Here is a 24291-nt window from a genome sequence, read left to right on the forward strand (position 1 = left end):
GGCAGGATGACAGCCATTCATCTCAGCTGCTGGCCTTGGATTCTCCCCTCCAGGCTTTTTCCAAGTGGAACTTTCCTATCCCAAGTTGTAGGGCAGGCGCTGGCTGCTTCCAATGCTCCCTACATGCAGTCAGTCGGAGAGGACGATGCCCACCAGAGAAAAAAGGAGGTAACAGGTGCCGGGAGGTGAGCTCTGATGGCATTTTCGTTTTGCAATTCCTGAACTCGGATCGTGTACACCCAGAAAACTCTTTGCTAGAGCTGCTCTGATTTGGATTTCTATCACCTATAACCTGAATCTTCAGCGGGTTTTTAAAACTTGCGTATATACCTTGTTTCTCCTCAAATAAGGAGCTGAAATACTTTACACGAGCATGCTAAAATAATTCTTTTGAATAATAAACATTTATTTCGTAAGTCAAATAATCACTTTCAAATATATCTTCTATGTAAATCCATTTTTGGGCATTAGATTTTTTAAATAATATACCAGTGTTATTATCATATACAATTGGAGGGAATAACAGTTGAAATGTAGTGTAGACAGAAGCTTATTTTTCCACATTCAATTTGAACAAACAGAAAAGAATATTGATCACATAGAATTAAATATTTTATTTTAGATAATAAAAATCTCACGCCCACTCTTATACAGTAAAATGTAACTGAGTACTTGCTTAAGTAATGAAAGGGTTAAGAAGTGACCTGGGTTATACTCCGAGTTACAAATACGTTATAAATCTGCAGAAAGATTGACATTTTCCGAGTGAAACTCCAATAAACGACTAAACATTCTCAAACATGTTATATAAAGAATAAATTATCCCTGATTAACATGTTTTTGCTTTAGTGTCAGAAAAGTCACAACACATTTGATAAACATATGTTAAGAGCCAGTTTTCTAGGTGTGGGTTCCATGGTACCATCTATGTGACGTTTATTCAGAAATGACGCCAAAATTCTTAGAACAGAGCACATCAGGGTGGAGGAAGAGGAGCTCGCCAGCCTGACACAGCTAGTCAAAGCAGGTGGGCGGGGAGGGGGGGTTGTCACTACGCAGGCAGCAAAGGGAAGGGCACAGCTGAGCCGGACGCGACCCCGGCAGGTGCATGGACACCAGGCTCGGGATTTTAGTTTTTAGAGTCCAGAGACAAATTCCAGTCAGATTTCTGGTTTGAGTCGAGCCTTTCTTCCTGAATTTGTGACTTCTCACCTGAGGTACTCGCATACTTAAGGGAAAAGACGAACACGTTGGGATTCAGTTTTGTTAGAATCTAAGCTGGAAACCAGCTGAGGACTAAGACCAGCCCAGGAATCAAAACTCACGTTTCCGGTAAAGAACTGTACGCACAAACGGACTTGGCTTGTTAATGGAGCAGAGAAGGAGTGGAGTTGGAGGTTAGGCTCTTAAAGAAAAAGAGCAGGGGAGGGGAGAAAAGAAAGGAGGATGCAGAGGAAGCGTCTAAGAACTGAGCGACATGCACCAAGAGAAAACAGATTCGGTCCACATGACATCCTGCTTTGGGCACCTCTGCCTAGAGGTGCTTTTCAGGGCCAAAAAGCTAATTTCCCATGTGCTAGACAAAGGCCATCAGAAAGTTCTGCCAGGTTATCTTCGCCCTTCTGAGTGCCCGTGCCGAATTTCCTAACGGGACCCGCATGCTTCTAAGCCGGACGAGCTCAGCCCCAGCAGGCTCACGCTGCTCACGGACCTGTATTTTTGGCTTCTATGCTTTTCGAACACATTTGACTCAATAAACCTGGTCCCGATTCCTCCTAGCCTCCAAATATGCACGCAATCCACTCCACCAAAAGGAGGGTTCCTGGCTCCCAAGGTGGGGAGGAGGGGGGCTGTTCTGTACTGCAGGGAACTCCACAGCAGAATCAGTGGCCCAAAGGAAGGGACAGACGGATGCAGCCCACCACCACCAGTGCGAATGCCATGCGGAGTACTTTTGGCAGACGACAGAACGTCACCCAGCCGAATGTTATTTAAAAATATTTTATCAGGTTAAAAGGTCACTTCGCTTTCTGTTTTTAATCTATAAAAACTAGTATTTGCTTTGGAACAGAACTGCCTACAGTACTTTTCTTCTTGGGGATTCTTTGTTTTGGAGTAGTGTCTGTGCTCCAGGCTCCTTCTCCAGGCTCCTACTAACCCAAGTTATGTTGCAAAGGTGGTCTTAACGGGATGTCATTTACTTAACTCTTTAAAACTATTAAGGCAATTGTTAAATGTACAGTTATTTCCTGGGGATTCTTCTCTGAAAGGGGAAGGATATATTGATAAAATGATATATTCTTCATGAGGCAGTTAAGATAATTTTGGATCTATTTGAAAAAAAGAATAATTATTTAGTTTGAAACTGGTATCACTAATGTCAAAGTATTTGATTTTCTTATTTATCTGCAGCTCAGACTCTGTGCTACACAAACGTTGTCAAACAAGGAAAAGAATTACACTTTCCAAGGTTTAGATTACATCCAGAGGACAGAAGGTAATTTTTGCCAGTGTGGACAGAACAGTGATGATGGGTACTTCATTGTACCAGTTTGATCAAGAAGTCTCTGTGGTTCCTACACTGGACCAGATCACGTGCACACGTGTGTGTACCTGGAGAAAGAAAGGTGCTCGTCAGCGTCATGGTTTCTCAAATGTTTATTTGCTCTACGTGCACGTCATTCAACTAAGATGAGAAGGTGCGTCTCCCAAATACCCCCGGTTGTAAAATCTAGGAATTTACTTGTTTTAAATATAGAGGTAAGGTCAGTATGAGAATGTCTTTAACAACCAAAGAAAGCAAGCTAGATTAGGATGACACCTGGCATGACCGTTCTCTAATTTTCAAAACCTATGACCTGAGCTTGTAATGGGCAAAGGCATATTCATGAAAGACATTTCTAAAAAGTGCACGCACCATCTAAGTGTCTAGATGTCACTACAGAAGGCAAACCTTGTAAAAAAGGCTGATGAAGACCAGAAGGAAGTGGACACTGTCCCGCACACTGAAGCAGACTTCCACGCCGAGGATGAGCAAGGTGTCCAGGGAAGTAATGCCTCAACTGGGCCGTTACAGCAGCTCTCAAATCAAGAGGGAGAGGGAGAGGGGCTCAGGGAGCAGGAGGGAGGGAAACCAAGCACTTTAAGAAGGGAGGCCCCACTATAATACAAGGTTCTCCAGCTGGAAGGCACATAAAAAAGAAACAGAACAACAACTTACTAAGACAATGGAAATTAAAAGAAAAAAATCTCCTGCGGGTGTGAAGTACAGCTGTATCACGAGGATACGAACCAACTGGACTTGAAACACAACCTCTGACACAGGGACTGCCTGACCCCAGGGACTGGGTCAACAGGGAGCGAGGATTTGGTGCTTCTGACTGAGTTTCAATGATTCTTCAGCACTCAGAAAAGCTATCGTGCCTTTGAAATGGAGACCCCAAATCCTCGATGTGACGAAAAGATTTGAAATTGTAGAGTTAATACAAATACTGAGTGTTGGTATGTCCCATGGGTTAGACCAAGTTCACTGGTCCAGCTAAGTGGAGTCTTCCATGCTTTGCCCACCACCACTCAGAGTTACAAAGTCAACTAAACGGAAAAGACGAAAGGAGCAATTACAAATCTCTCACTTCTTTGCCTTGGTTACATGTCCATAATTTGCATAAAATAAATAATATGCATTAAATTAAAAATCAGCATTAAAATTGGAAATGAGAAAAGAAAAGCGCAGCAGTCTGGTATTCTTAAGGCCAAACAATAGAGTTCTCTTTAAATAGACACTTTATTATATCCACAGGCGATAAAATCCCAGAGCTACTGTGAGGCACGTAAATATAGATCCTGCAAGAAAACAAACAATTGTGCATATTATTATTTCTATTAATAGTTACTCTGGGGGACATCTTTTTATTAAGAAAACAGACACTTATCCACCAAGAAAGTAAAACCAAACCCAAGAAACTTAGCTTGCTCACTGGAGTGAAACATTCCATGAAACACCTGCCTATTAAAAACCCCACGCCTTGAAATCATCATCTTCAAAGTACAAATGGATCCAATATCCAAGAAAAATTTTCAACAGAAATGCAGAATCACAAAAATTCTGTGGGCACAGAGTACATGCATCTATACTACATAGAGACACTCTTTAACTTCCTGCGCAAAATTCACTTCTAAATACTATTATACGTCAAAATACTGATTAATTCAAAATGTTAGATTTGAGTGCAAGTCATGGCTAAGTAAATTTTTTGGGGGGTACATGAATCTTCATTTCCTCTTTTGGCTCAATAATTGCAAAAGTAAAGTAACTCCTTAAACGGAGGGCCACCAGTCGAAGCAGAGAGAGCACAATGCAGCAGCCTTTCATTCCATCTGTAGAATATCCCAACTTGAACGACACTAAAAACAATTCCAGATAACTACAGTTCAATGATAGCATCTTATCAAATAAAGATTCAATCGATTGTAAAGTACCTCGTTTTATTTACTACTAAGAGAGAAACAAATGCCAATTATGATTCAACACCTACTGGAAATTAAGACGCCTTCCAATTTCAAAGATGCTAAAATATGAAAAAGTGTTAGAATCAATGAGATGCAGTATCTGTCTCTGACTTCATTTATACGTGTACTTCACTTTCAGCTTGCTGTAACTACCTAGGCACCAAGCGGCTTACCTGCTAAATATTTAATATTATCAAGCTTGTGCGACTCGAGCATGGTTTTGAGGCCAGCGACCTCGGTGTCTATCTTCCGGTCTGTCTGCGTGACGGCCCGATCCTGCTGGGCGTGCTTTTAAAACAGAGAGAGTCATGGCATTAGGCCACTTCGGATACATCCCCCGAGCTGTCAGTCCCGGAGCCCCTTCCCGTCAGGGTGCAGTCAAGGGACGCCTGGGGTGGGACTAAGGAGACCCGGGCTTTAGTCTGAATTCTACTAGCCTGATTCTGTGTTGCATTGGTCAGGGCCTCAAATGTCTCTAGGCCTGTTTCCTTCTGCTGGAAACAAGGGAAAAATACCGCCAGGCCTGCCTTCACATAGGCTGTTTCGAGAATCAAGTGCGCTAACCTACGGGAGAAGGCTTCTGTCAGTTACAGACCACTCTGCTGGTTAGGTTAAGGTTACGAGGCTCGTCTGTTCTCAGTGGCAATGAATATGCCTCACCCTTCTGACCTCCTCTCAGTGAAAGGTACACAAAAAATGCTTTCTTAAAAAAATGAACACAATCTTGTGTGGTGCTTGCCTTGACACTATTTCTGTTCACATTCTTCAAAGGTTTTCCTCTTTCACAGTTCAAATGCCAAGTGTTTTTATTATTATTACGAGGCTTGGCTCTACTGAGAGCCTGTATGTGTTCTTTCCCAGATGAAATACAGTTAAACCAGATACATAATTAACTCCCAAAGAGTGGAGAGTTCAGGTGATGTTATAAAGTGTCTGTAATATTTCATTAATGCATAAAAGCACTGGAAATACTTCACCAAAAATCCCAGGGCAAGGTAAATAGCTCCCTGTGGTGAACAATTCAGGTAACGAATAAGGAAATAAATGCCTGGATGAGTGAAATATTCCAGAGGAATAGTTCAGTATTCTCTCATGGAAGACTCTTGCCAGTTTCAGAGGTCCCAGGTAATACAGGATGGAAAAGAAGTAATGCATGCCGTTAAGTTAAAGAATATAATTTTAAAAAAAAGCTCCATTCCTTATTATTCCTCAATGACCAAGGCTTAAACTTTCACTAAGATAACTAAGTATTTCATTAAGTACAAAAAAAAAATCCTATGATATTCCACTTCTGGGTATATATACCCAAAAGATTTGAAAACAGGGACTCCAGCAGATTATATTTGCCCATGTTCATAGCATTATTCACAATGGCCACAAGGGGAGCAACCCCTTAGATAATCAAAATGTATATCCATCCAATGGAATATTAGGCAGCCTTAAGAAGGAAGTTCTGAGACAAGCTACAACATGGACGAACCTTGAGGGCATTACACTAAGTGAAATAAGCCAGACACAAAAGGATAAACACTGCATGATTCCACTTAGATGAACTACCTAGAATAGTCAGACTCAGAGACAGAAAGTAGATGGTGGTAGCCCGGGGAGGAAGAAATGAGTTTGTGCTTAACGGGCAGAGTTTCGGTTCTGCAAGATTAAAAGCGTTCTGTGGTTGGATGGTGGGGATGGCAGCATGACAGTGTGAATGTCCTTAATGACACTGAACCGTTCACTTCAAAACGGTTACGACGGTCATTTTTATGGATATTTTGGCACAATTAAACAAAATCCTATGACACTAAACCTGCACGTATTTTCCTACGACACAGCATTACAAACAGCAGTAACCAGGCAGGGGTGAAGCAAAGATGAATAAAATGAACAAGAAAAGTCAGTCTCATGTCTTACCAAGGACACCATCTCTGTTTTTATTTCCAGGAGCTTCCTTTCATTTAATGAAAACTGAAACAAACATGGAACACAGGTCAGATTCTGATTTATTCCATTCTCTCTCTCCTCCTCCTCTGGTGCCGTAAGTACGCTGGGCTCAGTACTTTCAAGAGTATGTAGTATGAGAAGCCACCCCTAATGAAGCAGCCTACTGCCTTCTCCTTTAGACCTGTTTTTTGAGCTTTCTTATTGATACTCATCACTCCAACATCTGGATTCCCCTTGGCCATCCTCTGCCTCTCTCTCTCCTTGTTTTCTCTTTTCAGCTCTTTGCTGTGGTGTCTCCAGGTCCCTCCCACTATTTTAACAGCGTTCCCAGGGACCAATTTAGATGGATGCTGAGTCATGGCTTTTCGGCTTTGAGAGGGTTGGAAAAAGCAGGGAACAGTTCAATCTAGGAGTTATCCCATCATTACTACAAACAAAACTCGTCAATATTTGAGGCTTAGACAAAAGACAGAAAAGATACAAAGTTGGGAGAAAAACAGTTGCAAGGAATACTATTCTGTGACATAAATTTTGCCTTGTGATTATAAAACACTATGTAAATATACACAGATACGAGAAATATACTAAACCATCACATGCTGGTTTTAATTAAAAGCAAAACAAACCAAAAAACACAAACCCATGTGAGGGTTGTCACAATCCAGTGTTACTAATGGAACTGACTAGTTCCACCCAGAATTAAAACAGTATCTTGCCTTTGGCCATTAATGTCTGTGAAAAGATTTCTGTGCAATTTTGTTGACGCTGGGATGAGAAGCAGACGCGTCTCCTTAGTAGTGGGTGTTAAGATTTAATTGAGCGAATTAAAATCTATAATTTAAGTGAGGAATTAAAAATTCTTCAATCAATTAATATTGTTATGGGGAAAAATTAATGCCTTGAAGTATCTAGAAACTTTCTAGCTATATAATGTTCCTCTGGGACTATCAGGAGGACACAGTATTAAAACAGCATTGCTTAGAAGTAAAAAAGGAAAAAAATCCCCAAACCCCAAACCAAGAGCTAGTCCCAGGACATAGAATGCTCATCTCCAGGTTTTTAAATGTCAGGGTTTCAGAGAGCTCTGCACCAGATAACCACCAGAGGGCGGGGTGGAATGGGATTCTCCGCACCCCTTTAAACCAGTGTTCACTAAGGCAATATTGACTCAGCTGCAGGAGAAAAGAAAGGCCTCAATCTTGACATTGTAATGATTTTTAAAAATAACATCTATGTGGCCCTACCTCCCTGCACCCCAAAGCAGTTTCTAGGCCATACTGCTTTTGAAGCTGGCTGTAAATATCACCACAGTTAATTTTGTTGAAACAGTACTATACCTATTAAACAAGGGAACGAGAGAGTTAAATAACTCATTTTCAACAATGCATGTTAAATTCATGCTAGCTGCATAATAATACACTGTCCTGCACGTCAGAGTAATCTGAATTTAGGATTACCAAGGATGACTTCTCCGCTAGCTTAGCAAATCACATAAATTCACTGGTTTTAATCCACCTTCCCATCTCATATTTCCCAATCTCCTAGGTACAGTTCTTCCCAGCTTGGTTAACTACAGGCATCTTCCTAAATGAAGTGAATTCAGAGTTTTCGCTAAGCGCACAACCCTTAGGGAAAAGGTAACCAAAAGAATTTTTCCTCTTGTAGATACTAGTCATATGCTAGTGATCATGATTGTATTTCAAGACTGGAAAGACTAGAAAAACAAGGACATAATAAATATTTTGCATAACAAAGCTCAGCTTAACTCATGAAATCCAGAGATAGTTCTGAAATACAGTTCAGTACTTGTTTGAATTTTAGTATTAGCTCCATTTATCACTGCAGCACATTTTGGTTAAAAGTAAATTGTGAAAAACGAGGAGACAATGAACAACTGTGAACACTATTTCTGCATGTGCATCTAGTTCTCTGTTAGCAAAAAATGCTATATACGCCCCATTTCTCATTATGCTGAGAATAAAGAAGGTATCTAACTAATATTATCAAATTCAAATACAGCCCAAATAGTGGCCCGTAAAATTCCAAACCAGATAATTCTAATTTAATTTCTGCCTATCAAACACCCCTTGGCAATTTAAACTACTGTGTGTAAATTTATCATTTCATTTCTCTTCCAAAACTACTGAGTATGACAGATGGGTTAAAAGTCACTAGAGGCAATCCAACACATACAAAACATCCAACTTACCTGGATGTTCACGTTCACTGCAGCACTATTTACAGTAGCCAAGACGGGGGTGGGGGGGAACCTAAGTTTCCATCAATGGATGAATGGAGAAAATGTGGTGTATATAAAGGCCATGGAGTATGACTCAGCCATAAAATAAAAAAGAGATCTTGCCATTTGCAACAACATGGATGGACCCTGAGGGCGTTATGCTAAGTGAAGTAAGTCATACAGTGAAAGACACATACCACACGATCTTACTCATACTTGGAATCTAAAAAAACAAACAAAAAGCCCGAGCTCACAGATACAGAGAACAGGTTAGTGGTTGACGGGGGCGGGGGTGGGGGGGGGAGGTAGGCAGTGGGTGAAATGGGTGAAGGGGGTCAAAAAAGTACTAACTTTCAGTTATAAAATAGCTCCGTTCTAGAGAAGAAATGTACAGCACGGTGACTAGAGTTAATACTACTGTACTGTAGAGCTGAAATTTGCTAAGACAGTAGGGCTTAAAAGTTCTCATCAGGAGAAAAAAAAGTTTTGTAACTTATTATGCGTGGTGATGGACTTACTGTGATGATCATTTTGCAATATATACAAATATGGAGTCATTGTGTTACACACCTGAAATATAATGTTATGTATCAATCGCGTCTCAGTAAAATTAGAAAAATTTTAAAAAAGGAGTGTTAATGTGAGAGCTCTGAGGAAACAGAATTGTATTTATATGCATTACCTTTGAAATGCATATAAACGGGCATTTCAAAGGGCAGCAAGGCTGCTCTTTTCAGTTTTCTCAGGCCCCAGGCATGATCCTACAAGCTGCTGTACTCACGTTATATATATATTTTATATATATATGTGTATATAAAATAAATATATAGTTTATTCACAACCCACAATTTGTGATAACTTTTTGGCAATAAATGTACAGCACTACTTTTCCTAACTGAAAATTTCAATTTAACATAACTTAAAGAATCATTCAGAATTTGCATTTCAAAACAACACAATAAGTCATTAAGCTTCTCTATTAAAAAAAAAAAAGACTATGTGGCAATAATTTAAATCTTGAATTTTCAACGTAGCATTGCATTTAATATTATGTAATATCAATAATTTAACATTATTCGAGTCAGATAACCAACTTTTGTAAAATCAGGGCCTGCGGAGGTTTAAGTCAAAGTTAAATAGATCAAGCTTGAATTTAACTTCTTTATTCATGTCTAAAGGACCCACAATGTAGTATCTCTGAAACAAACAAAAGAGATCAAATTTGATTTGACCATGATTTTAATTTTAACGTTACTTCTGAAAGCATCAAATTTCAGCCCTAATCCAAGATATAATCAGAATAAGGAAAAAAACTGTGTTTAACAATGATATGCAGGTAAATACTTAACAATACTTATGTAAACTTAGACTTGACCAAGTGTTTCACCTTGCAAAGAAATGAACCCATACTCTGGTTTTAATAAAGGAACATACCAATTCTTTCACTCTGCTCTTTTCTAGACTGAAGTCTAATTTGGTATCTGTTCGGACTTTGACCACTTCATCCTAGTAGGAGGGCAAACGACAAAGAAAGAAAGAAAGAAATCCAAAGTAAGAAATGGATACTCTTTGAGGATGTGAGCCTGGGCCTGCTGCCTCTCCTGCTCCCACCCAAGCGGCAGGGCCAGGGCGGGCAGAGAACTGGGACGAGGAACTAATGAGGCCAGGAGACTCTGGTCAAGCCATGCGTGAAGTCAGCCCTGTCTTGGGATTTCCCAGTTATATATACAAATTATCCCCTTTCATGTTTGAGTCAATCCAGAGTGGGTTATTGTTATTTATAACCTCAAGATTCCCAACAGAATCGCCTTGTGGAATTTATGAATCAAGCTGTTCTCTGGACAACTTTGAAAAGCTGAGATAGATTCAAAGAAGTAAAATGTTAAATTCTCGTTTAAAAAACGCCTTCCTTCTGACATCTGTCAAGATCTTTTCTTCTTTAACATCAATGTCCTTTCCACTTAAGAAAAAGAAAAATCAAACAGCTGTCACAGTCAGCCTTATAAAACCACATGTAATTCTCTAAAGACAGACTCTCCTAAGAGAATCTAAAAGTTCCATGTGGCTGTTGTTGAAGATTTTCTATTTTAAAATGTCTTCATTTCTCCTAGATCATAGTTTTCTTAATGAATTTCATTACAGACATCAGTAATTTATTGACTAGTTGTGTTCTTAAGTTAAATCCTCCAATGTGTACTTTTGAGATACAGCACACAAATATTTAAAACAGAATTAAGTTTTTAGGAACATATAAAGTATTTCTAACATTATATTTATCACTAAGCTAATGTGACTACAAACAAGCAAGCAAACAGGACCGAGAATCTTACCGTTACTTGTTGTTTTAACCGATGTAGTTCAAGTTTGATTTTCTAAAAACACATTAAAAAGAAGTCAGTCAAGGATGTTTTGAAGGATAGAAGAAAAACATAAAGCTTGGTAAGAAATATCAGAACATACATTTATGCACAGGTTCAAGTTCTTCCCTCATGACATGAATGAACTTGGCCACGTTCAGAACACATTAACTGAACAGTCTCAGTGGCAAAAATGATTTTTCGTCCTGCCAAGGTGGTAGTACAATCATGGATGTGTCTTGAGATATGTTTTAATTCATCCTGAAGGCCACACAAAATTAGTAACCCAGCTGGGTTTTTTTTTTTTTTCAACATACTCATTTGCCTTCAGAGGCCCTGTTTTAATACTTCCTTCAATATTTTTTTAAATTCTGCCCTCAAACAGCTGACTTCAAGACAACTTTGACAGTTTCAAACTTCACCTTCTGCTAGCAAAAGAAGGAATCTTCTTCTAAAAAGTTTCTTGTAAGAGTAAGATCAATAGGTAATAAATAAACATCCTTCATTTAAATAGGACTAAAAATAAAAGGAAGACGCAGGCAGCACTTAAATACTGATTCCATACGCCCCACTTAAGAAACTAAGGGATATTTTACAGCAGTACTTATTCATAATAACTCCAAACTGGAAACAACTCTAATATATGCCACAATAGAATAGTATGGCATATTCCTGTAATATTATCAACAATGAAAAAGAATGGTCTATTACGCAAGACACACTATGTGATTCCATCAGATGAAGCTCTGGAACAGCAGGGCTAGTCAATGGCGGTGTAAGCCGGGAGAGTGGTGTCCGCCGTGGGAGGAGTGACCACAAGGGGGCGTGAGCGGAGCTTTTCCGGGGTGTTGGCAACGTTCTGCTTCTTGATCTGACTGACAGCCTACCCTGTGCAAATGCACCCAGATGTACACTTCCTTGTGCACGTCTGTGTGTGCGTGTTACATCTCAATGTCTTAACGTAAAGCATTTTGTAAATGTGAGTGGTTCTTCAGTTTTACCTCATTTTCTGATCTGAGGGCTGAAAATTCACTCTTCTCCAAAATAATCATATCTTTTTTCACATTAGCAATCTGAGACATTACTTGCTGAAGAGTGATCTCCTGGGAAAAGAAACACAAAACATATAGCCTAGCCAGGCCTAGAAGCCCACCTCCTTCCATCTCCACCTGGTATCATCTTAAGGACAAACTACAATGGGGGCACAAGAGGTTCTGCAAGGTCCTCCGGTTTCAAAACAGGACAAGAATAAGGACTCAAGTCCAGCAGCAGCATCAGATGAATCACAGATAACAGGGTGGCAGTCAGACCAGCAGCTTGAGAACACACGGCTATCATTCTGGCCACACACATCTCCATTTATTCAAGTGTTGTTGACTAGAATAGTCAGTTTTCAAATGGGATCATTCTATAATAGCTGACTAATTCGCTTTGAGTAAATATTTCTTTATGCCTCTGGAATCATTTTCCTATGATGTATGGTTCAAAATTACTATATGCTTTTCAATAGAATGTTGTCCAAAAACATACATCACAAATAATATCCCATCTTCAGATTTTAAACTTGCTCGAGTGCCCCGGCAATGCTACCTGCTGCATCTTGGTGACCATATCTTTGTAGACAAGGTCCATGTTGGCTTCCATGATCTTGACCAAGGCAGAGACGATGATTTCTGCTTGCTGAGTAGTAAACCCTAGGCAAACACACAAAGACCATCACTCAGGAGACTCCAGTTATCAGGAAAAAAAAAAAAAAAGCCTTCATAGGAAGGAAGAAAACACAAACTCATACATGCAGGTGGGCATCTGAATTCAGAGGCAGGTGGAGAGTCTAGTGACGTAGGCGGGTGAGGAGTCAAGGCACAGGCTGTGATGTGTCTGTCACTTGGGACAAATGTGACACATCTGAGTCTGCCTCCTCGTGTAAGACGAGGGGTTGGGCTGCCTGCCTCTGACGTCCTCCCTAGCTGTCAAAAACCCTGTTTCCAGAGAATGTCTAATGACAAAAGGATGCCTGCAGTGCAAGGTGAAATGAAAAATAGCAAGACTCAAAATTACAGATACAATGAATTGCTTTTGTAATTTAACCAAGATTCTGGGTAATTCTTATCTTCTTCTGTATTACCTAGGTATTCCACAATCTTAAAATGTATATGGTAGTAAAAAAAAATTTACTTCAGAAGAGAAAGCTTAATTATTTCATAACTGGCATAAATCAATCAAAGTATTGGCTATATAAATAATAATTCGGCGGTAACTTACTTAATGTTAAAAGACAAAATCAGTTCTTTCATTTTCCTACCCCAGTCCTCCTCAACCACTACTGAGAGGAGCCCAAACTGGAAAACATATTGTGATACTCAGTAAATGTTGCTGAATTGAATTATATATTCAAATCAGCAGTGCTACTGTTTTTAGTAACTTTAGATACTAACTTTATTTCACATTGTAAATTCTAATTAAAATGCTTAACACCAAGCCCCTGGAATGTAATTCTTTCTATTAAATACTTCCATCTGTAAGAACTTCAGCAGAATTTACTGATTCTTGTAATTAATTCATGGTACACTTGTTTAAATAAAGTTATAACTGATACAATTTGGATGAGATTAAGCACGGAACTATAGTTTTAAAAAACAAAAACACAGATTTAAAGGAGACAAAAAAAGATCTCCAAAGGTCTACTTCCTTTATTTATTCAAAATCCTTTCATTTTCAACAGGTGGGTCATGCACAGCTAGAAAAATTGCCCAAAAAATCACCCACCAAAATATTAACATTGTTCAGGTCTGGGGTACTGGGATTCTTGTTTCTTTTCTGTCCTCTTAATGTTCTGAAAATTACTATGCCTTTCACAATTTTTAAAACTTATTAATAAGAGTTCATCATTAAACATAATTAGTTTTGGAAATTATGAAGCAAGGAAAAAGAAACTGAAAGAGAACTTATGCTGATAATAAAACAAATAAACTCCAAAGTCTTGTAATTTAGAACCACCTATGGGAGGAGAAAGGCTAAGAAAAAGCAGAAGTTAAGCCTGAAAACCTCCTATGTAGGAATGAGAGAACAGGACAGAAGCAGTGCTGGTGAGATTACAGACATAGAGGAAGTTTTGTGAATCAGGAGACATAACTCTGGAGAAAAAAAGGATAGAGGATGGAACATTCCTTGGAGGGTTTTCCCTGGCCTTATCCTGACCCACATCTTAGACGTCCATCCTTCGCGTAAGCACCGTCACGCCCTCCATTTCAGTGGGGTCCTCATATCACTGGTCTTGAAATAAGCAAATATTCCTGAGTCATGGCTTGAAATCAAGAAAAGCAGGAACTATATATACCGAAACATCACATTTTAAACATGAAACATATGCAATTTTTATTTGTCAAAAATAAATAATGAATTTTTTTAAAGGCGGGGGAGGGGGAACAAACGCCACCTCTCAATGAGAGAAAGGATTTGCATCCACTGCTGCCACCCTGCTGTGGTCACACTTAGCAAAATTAACGATGCTCCCTTGACATCATCCAACGCCCTGTGTGTGTTGAAACACCCCCATTATCTCTAGTATGTCTTTTTACAACTGGTTACTTTGAATACAAGAATACAAGCTCCACCACACACACAAACACACACACACATGCGCAAAGAGAAAAAAGAAAAAGGAGACAGACTTCTGCTTATCAAGATAATTTTAGATGCCCCTCTTTTCACTTCTACTTTTTTTTTTTTAAATTCTGAGTTGAAAAAAGTTTGGTGAAAAAGGACTACTATTTCAAGTTTGAGAAGAACAGCTGTAAAAATGATCATTGAGTGTGTGACGGTTTTCCTAACATGCACTCTAGTACATTATCTAATGCTCAAATTCTTATTATGCCCAGGCTACCAAGGAGGGAACAGGACTTGGGAAGGGAGAAAGGTTACTGTGGGGCCCCGCAGTTGGAACCTGGCAGAGCCAGAACCCAGAGCTTCTGCCCCACCCCCACCCCATAAGCACAGAATCACCTTGTCCTGGGCACGGAAAACTCATCTACAGGGGGGCAGCTTTTCAGGTATGAGCACGCACAACTGGATGAAAAACTGTGAAGTCCAAACACAGGTGTTATTTCAAAGGCATGAACTATGATATCTGAGATTCTGACTTGGAGAATATACGTGTCACAGGAGAGAGAATTATGCCGTGTACTCAATTTATAACGAGTATTTGTCTAGATAAGATTAACTGTGAGAATGCTACCTATGTATTAAGTGTACTTTCAGTAACTGCCATATGTCAGAGCAATCTTTTACATCAACTAACTCAAAAGCAGTAAGAGAAAATGTTAGCCTGAATATTTTCTTAAAAACCCACAATACGTTGAAATCACCCATACCTACTGCAAAGCAACATACTAATTTCATAAAAATTTTAAAAGCACACAAGAGGCACAGGAATAAAACTATCACTTTCATGCTTAGACGGTTGTCAAAGGAACCATTCTTGAGTTCTGCTGACTCGTGTCTAAATTTTTGTCTATAATGCTATACTTCCAGAGTGATGTTATAGAAACACACTTCACTTGGACAAAGAGAAAACATGTGAGAAAAGTCTCAACTGTACTGAAGAGGTAGTAATGTCCTTGAACAAAAAATGAGGACTTGAGAAATGGAGACTGGTCAAAAGATTATCTGTAGACTTAAAAGTCAGAGGGCTGTGAGAAATTAGATAAGGTCATAAGAAGTCATGATCTGTAGTGTTTTTCTGCAGCACTGAGAGAGGATTACCATTTTCTTCGAGTAAACACACGAAGGCGTGGGTGTCAAAGTAGAGCTTCCTACACCCGGAAGAGGCAAAGTCCTTCCTTTTGCTCTCCAGCTGCAGGTTCCCAGCGCAGAGGCTCAGCTCTAGGGTGAAAAGACAATCTGGTAAACAAAAGTAACTCAGCACCAGGAAATAGTAAAGTATACCTCAAAAACTGGTCTTTTTTTTTTTTTAAACAACAGCTTTATTGAGATATAACTCCCACACATACAATTCACCCATTGCAAATGTATATTTCCATTGTTTTCAGTATATTACAGAGTTGTGCAACCAACCCACTATCAACTTGAGAACATTTTCATCATCCAAAAGGGACCCTCCACCCTCCAGTGATCGCGCCCCAATCTCCTTACTCCCCCAGGCAATCACTTACCTCTTCTCCGTCTCTACGAATTTGCCTACTGGGAACACGTCATGTGAACAGACTCCTTGGGTATGTGTTTTCCGGTGATTGGTTTCTTTCACGTAGAGTGTTATTTTCAAGGTTCACCCACCTTGTAGTACTCAATACCTTACTTCCTTTTATTGCCTAATCATATTTCGTTGTATAGACCAATTTTTTTTTCACCATGTCATCAGTTGAAGAACTAACCATAGGAGGGTTCCAATTTCTCCACCTGCTCAGCATTGTCAGTATCTGTCTTTTTTATTATAACTATCCTAGTGGGTGCAAAGTGATCTCACTGTGTTTTGTTCTGAGTTTCCTTTATGGCTAATGGTGCTGACCATGTGCTTATTGACCATCTGTATGTTTTCTTTGGAGAAACATCCATTCAGACCCTTTGCCCGTTTAAAAAAAAAAGGGTCATCTTTTTATTACCTAATTGAGAGTTCTTTATATATTTTAGATACACATTCCTTATCGTGTATCTGACTTGCAAATATTCTCAGTCTGTGGGTTGGCTTCTGCCTTCTAGATGGCACCTTCTGAAGTACAAAATTTTTTAATTTTAAAAATTATCTTTTGTCCCTTGTGCTTTTGGGGTCGTATCTAAGAAACCATTGGCTAATTCAAGTCCACATAGATTTACATTTGTTTTCTCCCCTAAGTTCTGCAGTTTTAGCTCTTACCTTTAGGTCTTTAATCCATTTACTTTTTGTTTATGGTGTGAGATGGGGCTTCAACTTCACTCTTCTGCACGTGGATGTCTAGTTGTCCTGGCACCATCTTCTCCCTTAAATTGTCTTGTAACTCTCATCAAAAAATCAACTGACCATAAATGCAAGGGTTTATCTCTGAGTTCTTCATCCTATTCCTTATGTCTGTCCTCAGGCCGGCGCCCCATTTTCTCGATTACCAGTAGCTCTGTAGTAAGTTCTGACGTCAGGAAGTGAGCCCTCCAACTCTGTTCTTTTTCAAGATTGTTCTGGCTCTTCTGAGTCCCTTGCATTTCCATATGAATTTAGGCTCGGTTTATCAATTTCTGCAAAGCAGCCACTTGAAACTTTGATAGAGGTCGTGTTAAATCTACAGGTTAATTTGGGGAAGTACTGCTACCTTAACAATATTAAACTCTTCCAACCCACATGCATGGGATGTCTCTCCATTTATTTAGGTCTTCAATTTCTTTAATAATTATGTAGGTTTCAGAGTATAACTTTTGTACTTTTTTTGGTTAAATTTAAGTATTTTATTCCTTTTGATCCTACTATAAAGGAAATTATTTTTTATACTTTTTAGGCTGCTAGTTCACTGCTAGTGCACAGAAATACAACCAATTTTTGTTTCTGTACAATTTGTATCTTGATCTTGGATCCTGTAATCTTGCTCCATTTGTTTTCTAGCTTTCATAGTTTTTAGTGAATTCCTTAGAGTTTTCTATGTACAAGGTCATGTCGTCTGTGAACAGTAATAATTTACTTCTTACAACATGGATGAGTTTTCACTTTCTTGCCTAACTGCCCTGGCTAGAACTTCTAGCACAGCATTGTATGGAACGGTGAGAGCAGATATCCTTGCTCCTGACCTTGGGACGCAAGCACCTCGTCTTTTACCATCAAGTACAATGTTAGCTGCGGGTGTTTTGGACGCCTTTTAGCAGGTATGGCTGTTTCTGTTCCAAATTTGTCAAGTGTCTTTTAACACAAAGGGGTGTGGGATTTCATCAAAGTCTTTTTCTTTGTCTTTTGGAATTTTATCAAATTCTTCTTCTTCTTCTTCCTCTTTTTTTGAGATGATCATGTGGTTTCCGTCCTTTATGTTGTTAATATGGCACAATGCACTGAACTGATCTTCAGATGCTAAATGAACCTGCTGTTCCTGAGACGAAATCCTGTTTGGCCACGGCGGATCCTCTTTTTTTACGTATTGCTGGATTCGGTTTGCTTGGTCAGGGTGTACAATGCTATTTCTATAACCAACACATTATTTTTCTATTCCCTCTGTGCAAAGGGAATCTAGCGTGTCCTTTTCAGCCAACTTGCCCTTGGGGCAGGAGGGAGGGAGGGAGGAGGCCACCTCTGGAGGGTCCATCTGCTGGGGCCAAACCAGAAGAGGCAGGTCAACTGAGATAAGGCCCCGCAGAGAAATCCCAGGCCCTGGATGCTCACCTCCACTCCCTGGCACATTACAGCTTCCCAGCCTTTTCTCATCACCTTGCCTTTCAGTGTCTCTGCTGGTTCAAACCCTGTTCACCCTGCAAAGTTGGTCAGCACTGACCTTCTCCAAAAAGTCTGTCACTCTTCCTCTCCCTTTCCCATTTTGTCGTCACACTGGCAAGGCATGGAGGGGTGAAGGTGGGCAAATCATTAACCCCTCCTTGACCTGTTTTCCTTATCTGAGGATCATCACAGAATCTAAGTTCCCATCTGATCTGATGTTTAATGACCCTTTAAGAAGCAGGGGGCGAAAGAACAGAAACAGAAGTGTGTACAGCCAGAGTGTCAGTGCCCGTGTACAAGCCTATGCTCTGAAGGTCCTTCAGTCGCGGGTCTCGGATGGAGCTGCGTCCCTGAATGCCCACTGATGCAACACTGTGTAAATCTCTTCGCGGGGGGTCTACCTGGGACCCTGCAGCCCTCCCGAGCACTTAGAGCGAGCCCTCTCAGAGCTCTTGCTAGTATTTTCCTAGGAGATACTGGCCTGTGGTTTTCTTTCCCTGTCTTTGTAAAAGCCTACCTTTATGTAGGCTTTTTGTATTTATGTAGAAATAGAATAGTATTTATGTATTACCTTTTCTATGAATTTCTGTGCATCTAACCAGAGATCCAACCCATTGTGTAAACTGGTCAAAGGGCTCACTTGAAGTATTTTATTCCTTTAGTAATGGTTTCCTGGCTTTTATGGTCCACAAACCACAAAGAGAGTTTAAAAAAAAAAAAGAAACAACTGCAATGCGAATATGGAATTCTGTCAGGAAAGGACATTTAAACATAATAGCTCCTTACTCTTACAAAAGAGACATTTTTGACTCAAAAGAAAAAACAGAGACGGACAATATAAAATAAAAACCCTTCACTTAATCGTAATAGAAACAGCTATACAGAAGTCTTGCTACATCTCTATCCCTACTTTTCTACGATGCCAGGTGTTGTGGCAGAAGAGGGAAGTGCCATCTACTAACCCCAAGTTCAAAGGTGTTCCCAGCGGCTCTCCTCAATGACCAGAAAGATACGTTAGCTAATCAACTCTTAGTCTCAGTCCTCCACCCCTAAACACTCAAAGGAAAGTGCAAGTAAGCAGAAGTGTGACACGATGCATCTCTGTGAGCCCACAGCAGCGGTTCCCAAATTACTGGCACCCTGGAAAGGGCCTGTGACTGTGGGCACAGCAACAAGGTAAGCTTAAGAGATCCAACAGCCACTCTGTACCAGCATCGTTTGTAGACCGACAAAATAAAAACTGCAACAATTACAGTATGTATGTGTGTGGTCGCCAGTTAAAAAAAAAAAAAAGGCCCTCAGACTCAAAGGGCCACTAGCTTACAGCACAAGGCCCTTGGCAAGGCATGCAAAGCCTGTCCTAATTCAGCCCACTTAACCCTTCCAGCTTTCTTTCTATCCACTTAGGCTACTGTTTCCTGCACTTTCACACCTTGATACTCCATTCTTAAACCTGGCTTGCTCCACTTTCTCAACTGACCAATTTTAAGCATCCTTAAATCTTCATCTAATGTGACAATGTGCTAAGTAAGCACCCATTATGTTCAGGGCCAGGCACTGTGCTATTCTGTAAGGTTCTCACTGCTGCCTCCACCCAGGTCAGCGAGTGGCCTTTACTGTTCCCTCATCTGTGTTCTCAGCCCAGGACACATAACTCTAGTACAGCACTATTTTTCATATCTGTATATTAGTCCAAGCTACCCAAGAGCAGCCAGTCTTTGTCATTTTTGTTAGCATCTGCCAGAGGGCCTGGCATACTGCAGCCCAGAAATAACTTTTAAAAAAGAAATTCAACGGTATGGCCTCTAGGATCAGCATCATGAGACTACCTAGAAAGAAAATTTGAAATCAATTCCTTTCTCTTCTTCAACTCCAGTCTTCCCGTTTCACACAAATGAGCTCACTTAAATCTGGTACCTCTTTTTTCACCCTTTACCTCCAGTCCTGGAACAAAAATTAGCCTCCATGAGAAAAGACCCTGACACAGAACAGACCTAGCCTGAGACACAGTGGTGGGTGACCTGAGACACAGTGGTGGCTGAATGAATGAATGAATGAATGAATGAAAGCATCTCCCAAGGGGCTCTTCATAGGTTACCCCACCCATCTCAGAACCATGCCAGCCTGTCCCATGGGTCAGGGAGCTCAAAAACACTTGAGTCTAGAACTGGCTTGTGGAAAGGGATGGGATTATTCGCAACCCAAATTCCTTTTTTTTTTCTCTTTAAAAAATTTTAATAGAACTGTTTTATATTCACAGCAAAACTGAATGGAAGGTACAGAGATATCCCATATCTCCCCTGCCCCTCAAATGCACAGCCTCTCCCATTATCAACATCCCCCACCAAAGTGGTCCAAATTCCTTTTTTTCTAATAGCAAAATAATCATTTGTGAGTTAAAACAAAACACCCCCCTTATACACACACAAACCAAAAAACTATCACTTTTACTTTCTAAGCAAAAGCTAATTCTAATTTAGATACTGCAGATTTTTTTCTTTTCCAAAAACTGGAATTTATTTCAATCGCAAGTGCATCTCAAAGAAATACTGCTACCTGAAAAGTGGAGAAAAGGGCTAGCCACCTGCTACTTGGCCCTCCGACCCCTGCAGATGGAAGGTGAAAGCCATCTCCCTTCCATCAAAGGGCAGCGCCCAAGGACACAGTTCTCTGGCCTTCGGAGCACCCCTGACTCACTCTTCCTCCTTTATTGTGACAACCAGTAACTATGGTCCAAGAACTATGAATTCCCAAGAATAACCAGGAAACAAGTAAACTCAGCTATGTTAAAGTGTAATATGTAATTCTTCTTGGAGGGGGGACTTCAGCCTATCAAAAGGATATTAAAACACACAAAAGAAGCCCAAAGTTAGCCGTGGACAGAGGAGGACAACCCAGCACAAACTTCCTAGCCATACACATCCTTAAGTCTAAGGAGCTCTACTGAGAACCCTGGGCACCAAACAGGTCACAAGGCTGACGACAAAAGAACAAAACACTCATTTGCTGATATAATTATGAGAGGAAAATAAATCACAAGTTACCAGCTTGTCAAAAAAAAAAAAAGAGCAACAAAAGACAAAGTACAGAAATAAAGACTCATAATTACTGCAGGACACTGCAGAGTTCACTCCTTATTCCCCATCCTCCGTATGTAAGGCTATCTTTACTCTTTTGCTCTGCCAGTTTCTCCCCCAGCCAAAGGTACCCTTAAATTTTAGATGCAAACAACACTTACAAAGCATTGCCCTTGAGAAAAATATTTTTAAAACAGCCGCCAGTGTGGTTACGGATAGCCATTAATGGATATGTATAAACTAACCAAAGTTATATTTTTGCCAGGTTTGCTAATTAGTAAAGATTACCCAAAGTGATTTTTTTATGAACAACTTGGGGCTAGTAAACTGAGCCTGTTTAGACTTTCCTAACCTAATGCACAGCCGTGACTGTCCTCACCTCCTTCAAGTATTTAATCAAATGCCACCTTCTCAGTGAAACCTATTTTGATGACTCTATTTATATTAGTAACTGGAGACCCAGACTACTTCCTAACCCTTACCCCCTCTATTTTTTCCCACATTCATCAGATTATGTACATATATAATATAGGTATGCATGAATTATACACACACACACCCTCATCTCCTCTGCCAGAATGAAGCTCCAAGGAAGAGATTTTGATTGATACATTCCGAGTAGCTAGAAAAGTGCCAGGCACGGAGGAGGTGCCAGTGCTTAATGAATGAATTAATGAACCTGTGAGAGTTTGAAATTAAATGGTACAACAATCCTTCCATTTCTTATAGCTTCCACTCTCAAACCCGCAAGCCTCCTGCACATCCCGTCACCCGGGTCGCGACACGTTGTGCACCGGACAAACAGAAACCCGCCAGCGGGCGCCACGCGGCAGCTCCACCACCGCGCGTGGGCGCCTCCCGCATCCCATTAAAATCTGCGCCGTACACCTGGTGCCTGGACTCCGAATAATTCGGATCCACTCAGCTGACCAAGGGCAGGCCAACGCGGACCAGAAGGGCGGGACCAGACAGACCGTTGTCCCTACGCCCGGGAAGAACCCGGCGACCTAGGCTGACCCGCCCTCCCGCCGCCCCGGTCCAGCCCTCACCTCTCCTCGAGGAAGCGAGCGCGGCCGCCCGGCTGAGGGACAGGGGGAGCGCGCCCGGCTGGCATCTCCACGCGCCGCCGCCGCCGCGCCCGGCCGGGGCAGCCGAGCGCCCCGCGCACGAGCGCTCCCAGTCGGCCAGCAGCCTGCGCGGGGCGGCGGCGGCCAGGCGCGGGGAGGGCACGAGCAGGAGGAGGAGCAGCGGGGAGGCACGTGACGCGCCGCCGCGGGAGGCCGGGGCGCGGGAGCTCAGCGCCCCCAGACCCACCGGGAGCGCGGGCAGGAGGCGGCGTGCGGGGACGCCGCGGCGGCCTGGGCTTCCGCCGCGGCCGGCGGCCAGGAAGAGCAGAAGCCGTCGGCGCCCGGGCGAGCGCTTCGGTCTCTCGCCCGCGACGGAGCCGCAGTCCATCCCCGACGCGGTCACTGATCCGGGCACGCGCTCACGCCGGTCACGCGCAGTTGCGGCCGGACACGGACGGCAGGAGCGAACGTGGGCCGCGCGCCGAGCCCGCCCTTTCCTGCCGGGCGGGGCTCCTGGAGGCGGGGCTCCTGGAGGCGGGGCTCCTGGAGGCGGGGCTCCTGGAGGCGGGGCTCCTGGAGGCGGGGCTCCTGGAGGCGGGGCTCCTGGAGGCGGGGCTCCTGGAGGCGGGGCTCCTGGAGGCGGGGCTCCTGGAGGCGGGGCTCCTGGAGGCGGATCCGGAGTCCGCGAAGAGAGGAGTCCCATCCCGCAGTAGCCCCCGCCCTCCTCGTGTAAGAGATCTGGAGGACCAAGAGATGGCTGCGGGCCTTCCTGGAACTGGAATGAGTTCGGTGCCCTCAAGATTTGCACATTCATTACACTATGTCCTTATAAAGACATTAACTACCCTGACGCCCTTAAGAATCCCAAGAAAAGTGCATGCACCACCGGGCTGCTGTAGGTTTTACTATTACAGTCCGAAGTCCCCCAGTGTGGCCCCTGGGGCACATTTTAAGGAATTATTAATAGAACCAAGGGGACAGCGCTTACATAGTCAACATATTTAAAGCTAAACTTTTAGAGCTTTTGTTTCCGGATTAGTGCAACATAAAAATGAGAAAGTCTCAATCTGGGATTTAATACGTGGGGGCTTGAATGTTAAATAAGACCTACTGGTATAAAAGGGTATCTGATACTAGTGGCGTTCAGTTCAGTGAACTTTTTGAATGCCTATTGCACCTGTCTCAGTTACTGGTCCATTGTGGGAACTCAGTAGTGTTCCTTGAATGACTGAATGAAATGTACGAGGCACCAGGCTAGGAGATACAAGGAAAAATGAGATACAAAAAAAGTCCTTGTTCTCTAGGAGTTGTTTTCTTATACACCCATATATGTACAATACATGCCGAAGAAGAAATGTGTTACAAGCCATAAGAGAGCTACAAAGTGCTGGTAAGAGAGAAGAGAGGGCATCTGGTTGTGGAAGTGATGTAACTGACTTTTGAAAGATAAAGAATTAAAAATACTAAGTTCCCTGTTATGTTTTAGAATGTTTCTTAATTCACTAAGATAGATCATACACTGAGACCATAAAACAAATAATAAATTACAAAAGACTGAAATCAGATATACTCTGGCCAAGTTAGAAATAAAATGTCAGGGGAATAAATCAAATATTTGGAAATTTAAAAACATCCTTCTAAATAACCTATGAGTCAAAGGACACATGGGAAATCAGAACTTTTAAACTGAATGATAAAAGCATAT

General features: G+C 41.5%; 1 protein-coding gene across 3 annotated transcripts; it reads right to left on the reverse strand.

Moving 5' to 3' along the window:
* Positions 1-599: 599 nt before the first annotated feature.
* Positions 600-23066, reverse strand: MCUR1 (mitochondrial calcium uniporter regulator 1). 3 transcript variants are annotated; one of them, XR_010376809.1, is made up of 10 exons: positions 22569-23066; positions 15805-15924; positions 12634-12737; positions 12045-12146; positions 11017-11058; positions 10121-10192; positions 6418-6471; positions 4683-4797; positions 2954-3181; positions 600-2613 (listed from the first exon to the last, which is right to left on the reverse strand). XR_010376809.1 is itself a non-coding variant. In XM_031435339.2 (9 exons), the coding sequence occupies exons 1-9, from the start codon at positions 22972-22974 to the stop codon at positions 3111-3113; spliced, it is 1086 nt and encodes a 361-aa protein (XP_031291199.2). In that variant the 5' UTR covers positions 22975-23066; the 3' UTR covers positions 600-3110. The 3 variants fall into 3 exon arrangements, 2 of the variants coding, with proteins under 2 accessions (XP_031291199.2, XP_064332283.1); XM_031435339.2 differs by having other exon boundaries at positions 600-3181; XM_064476213.1 differs by having other exon boundaries at positions 600-3843; positions 22569-23065.
* Positions 23067-24291: the final 1225 nt, after the last annotated feature.

This window comes from Camelus dromedarius, chromosome 19 (assembly GCF_036321535.1).
Source record: "Camelus dromedarius isolate mCamDro1 chromosome 19, mCamDro1.pat, whole genome shotgun sequence".
Taxonomy (NCBI): Eukaryota; Metazoa; Chordata; class Mammalia; order Artiodactyla; family Camelidae; genus Camelus; species Camelus dromedarius.

Bases quoted from the DNA above. Each gene is read 5' to 3' on its own strand.
- MCUR1 (XM_031435339.2), bottom strand. From the start codon at position 22,974: ATGGACTGCGGCTCCGTCGCGGGCGAGAGACCGAAGCGCTCGCCCGGG. The intron at 15,925-22,568 runs GTGAGGGCTGGA...TTTTCACCCTAG, and splicing joins GCTCGCTTCCTCGAGGAGAG to AGCTGAGCCTCTGCGCTGGG. The intron at 11,059-12,044 runs GTAAAACTGAAG...ATGTGTTTTTAG, and splicing joins CCCTCAGATCAGAAAATGAG to AAAATCAAACTTGAACTACA.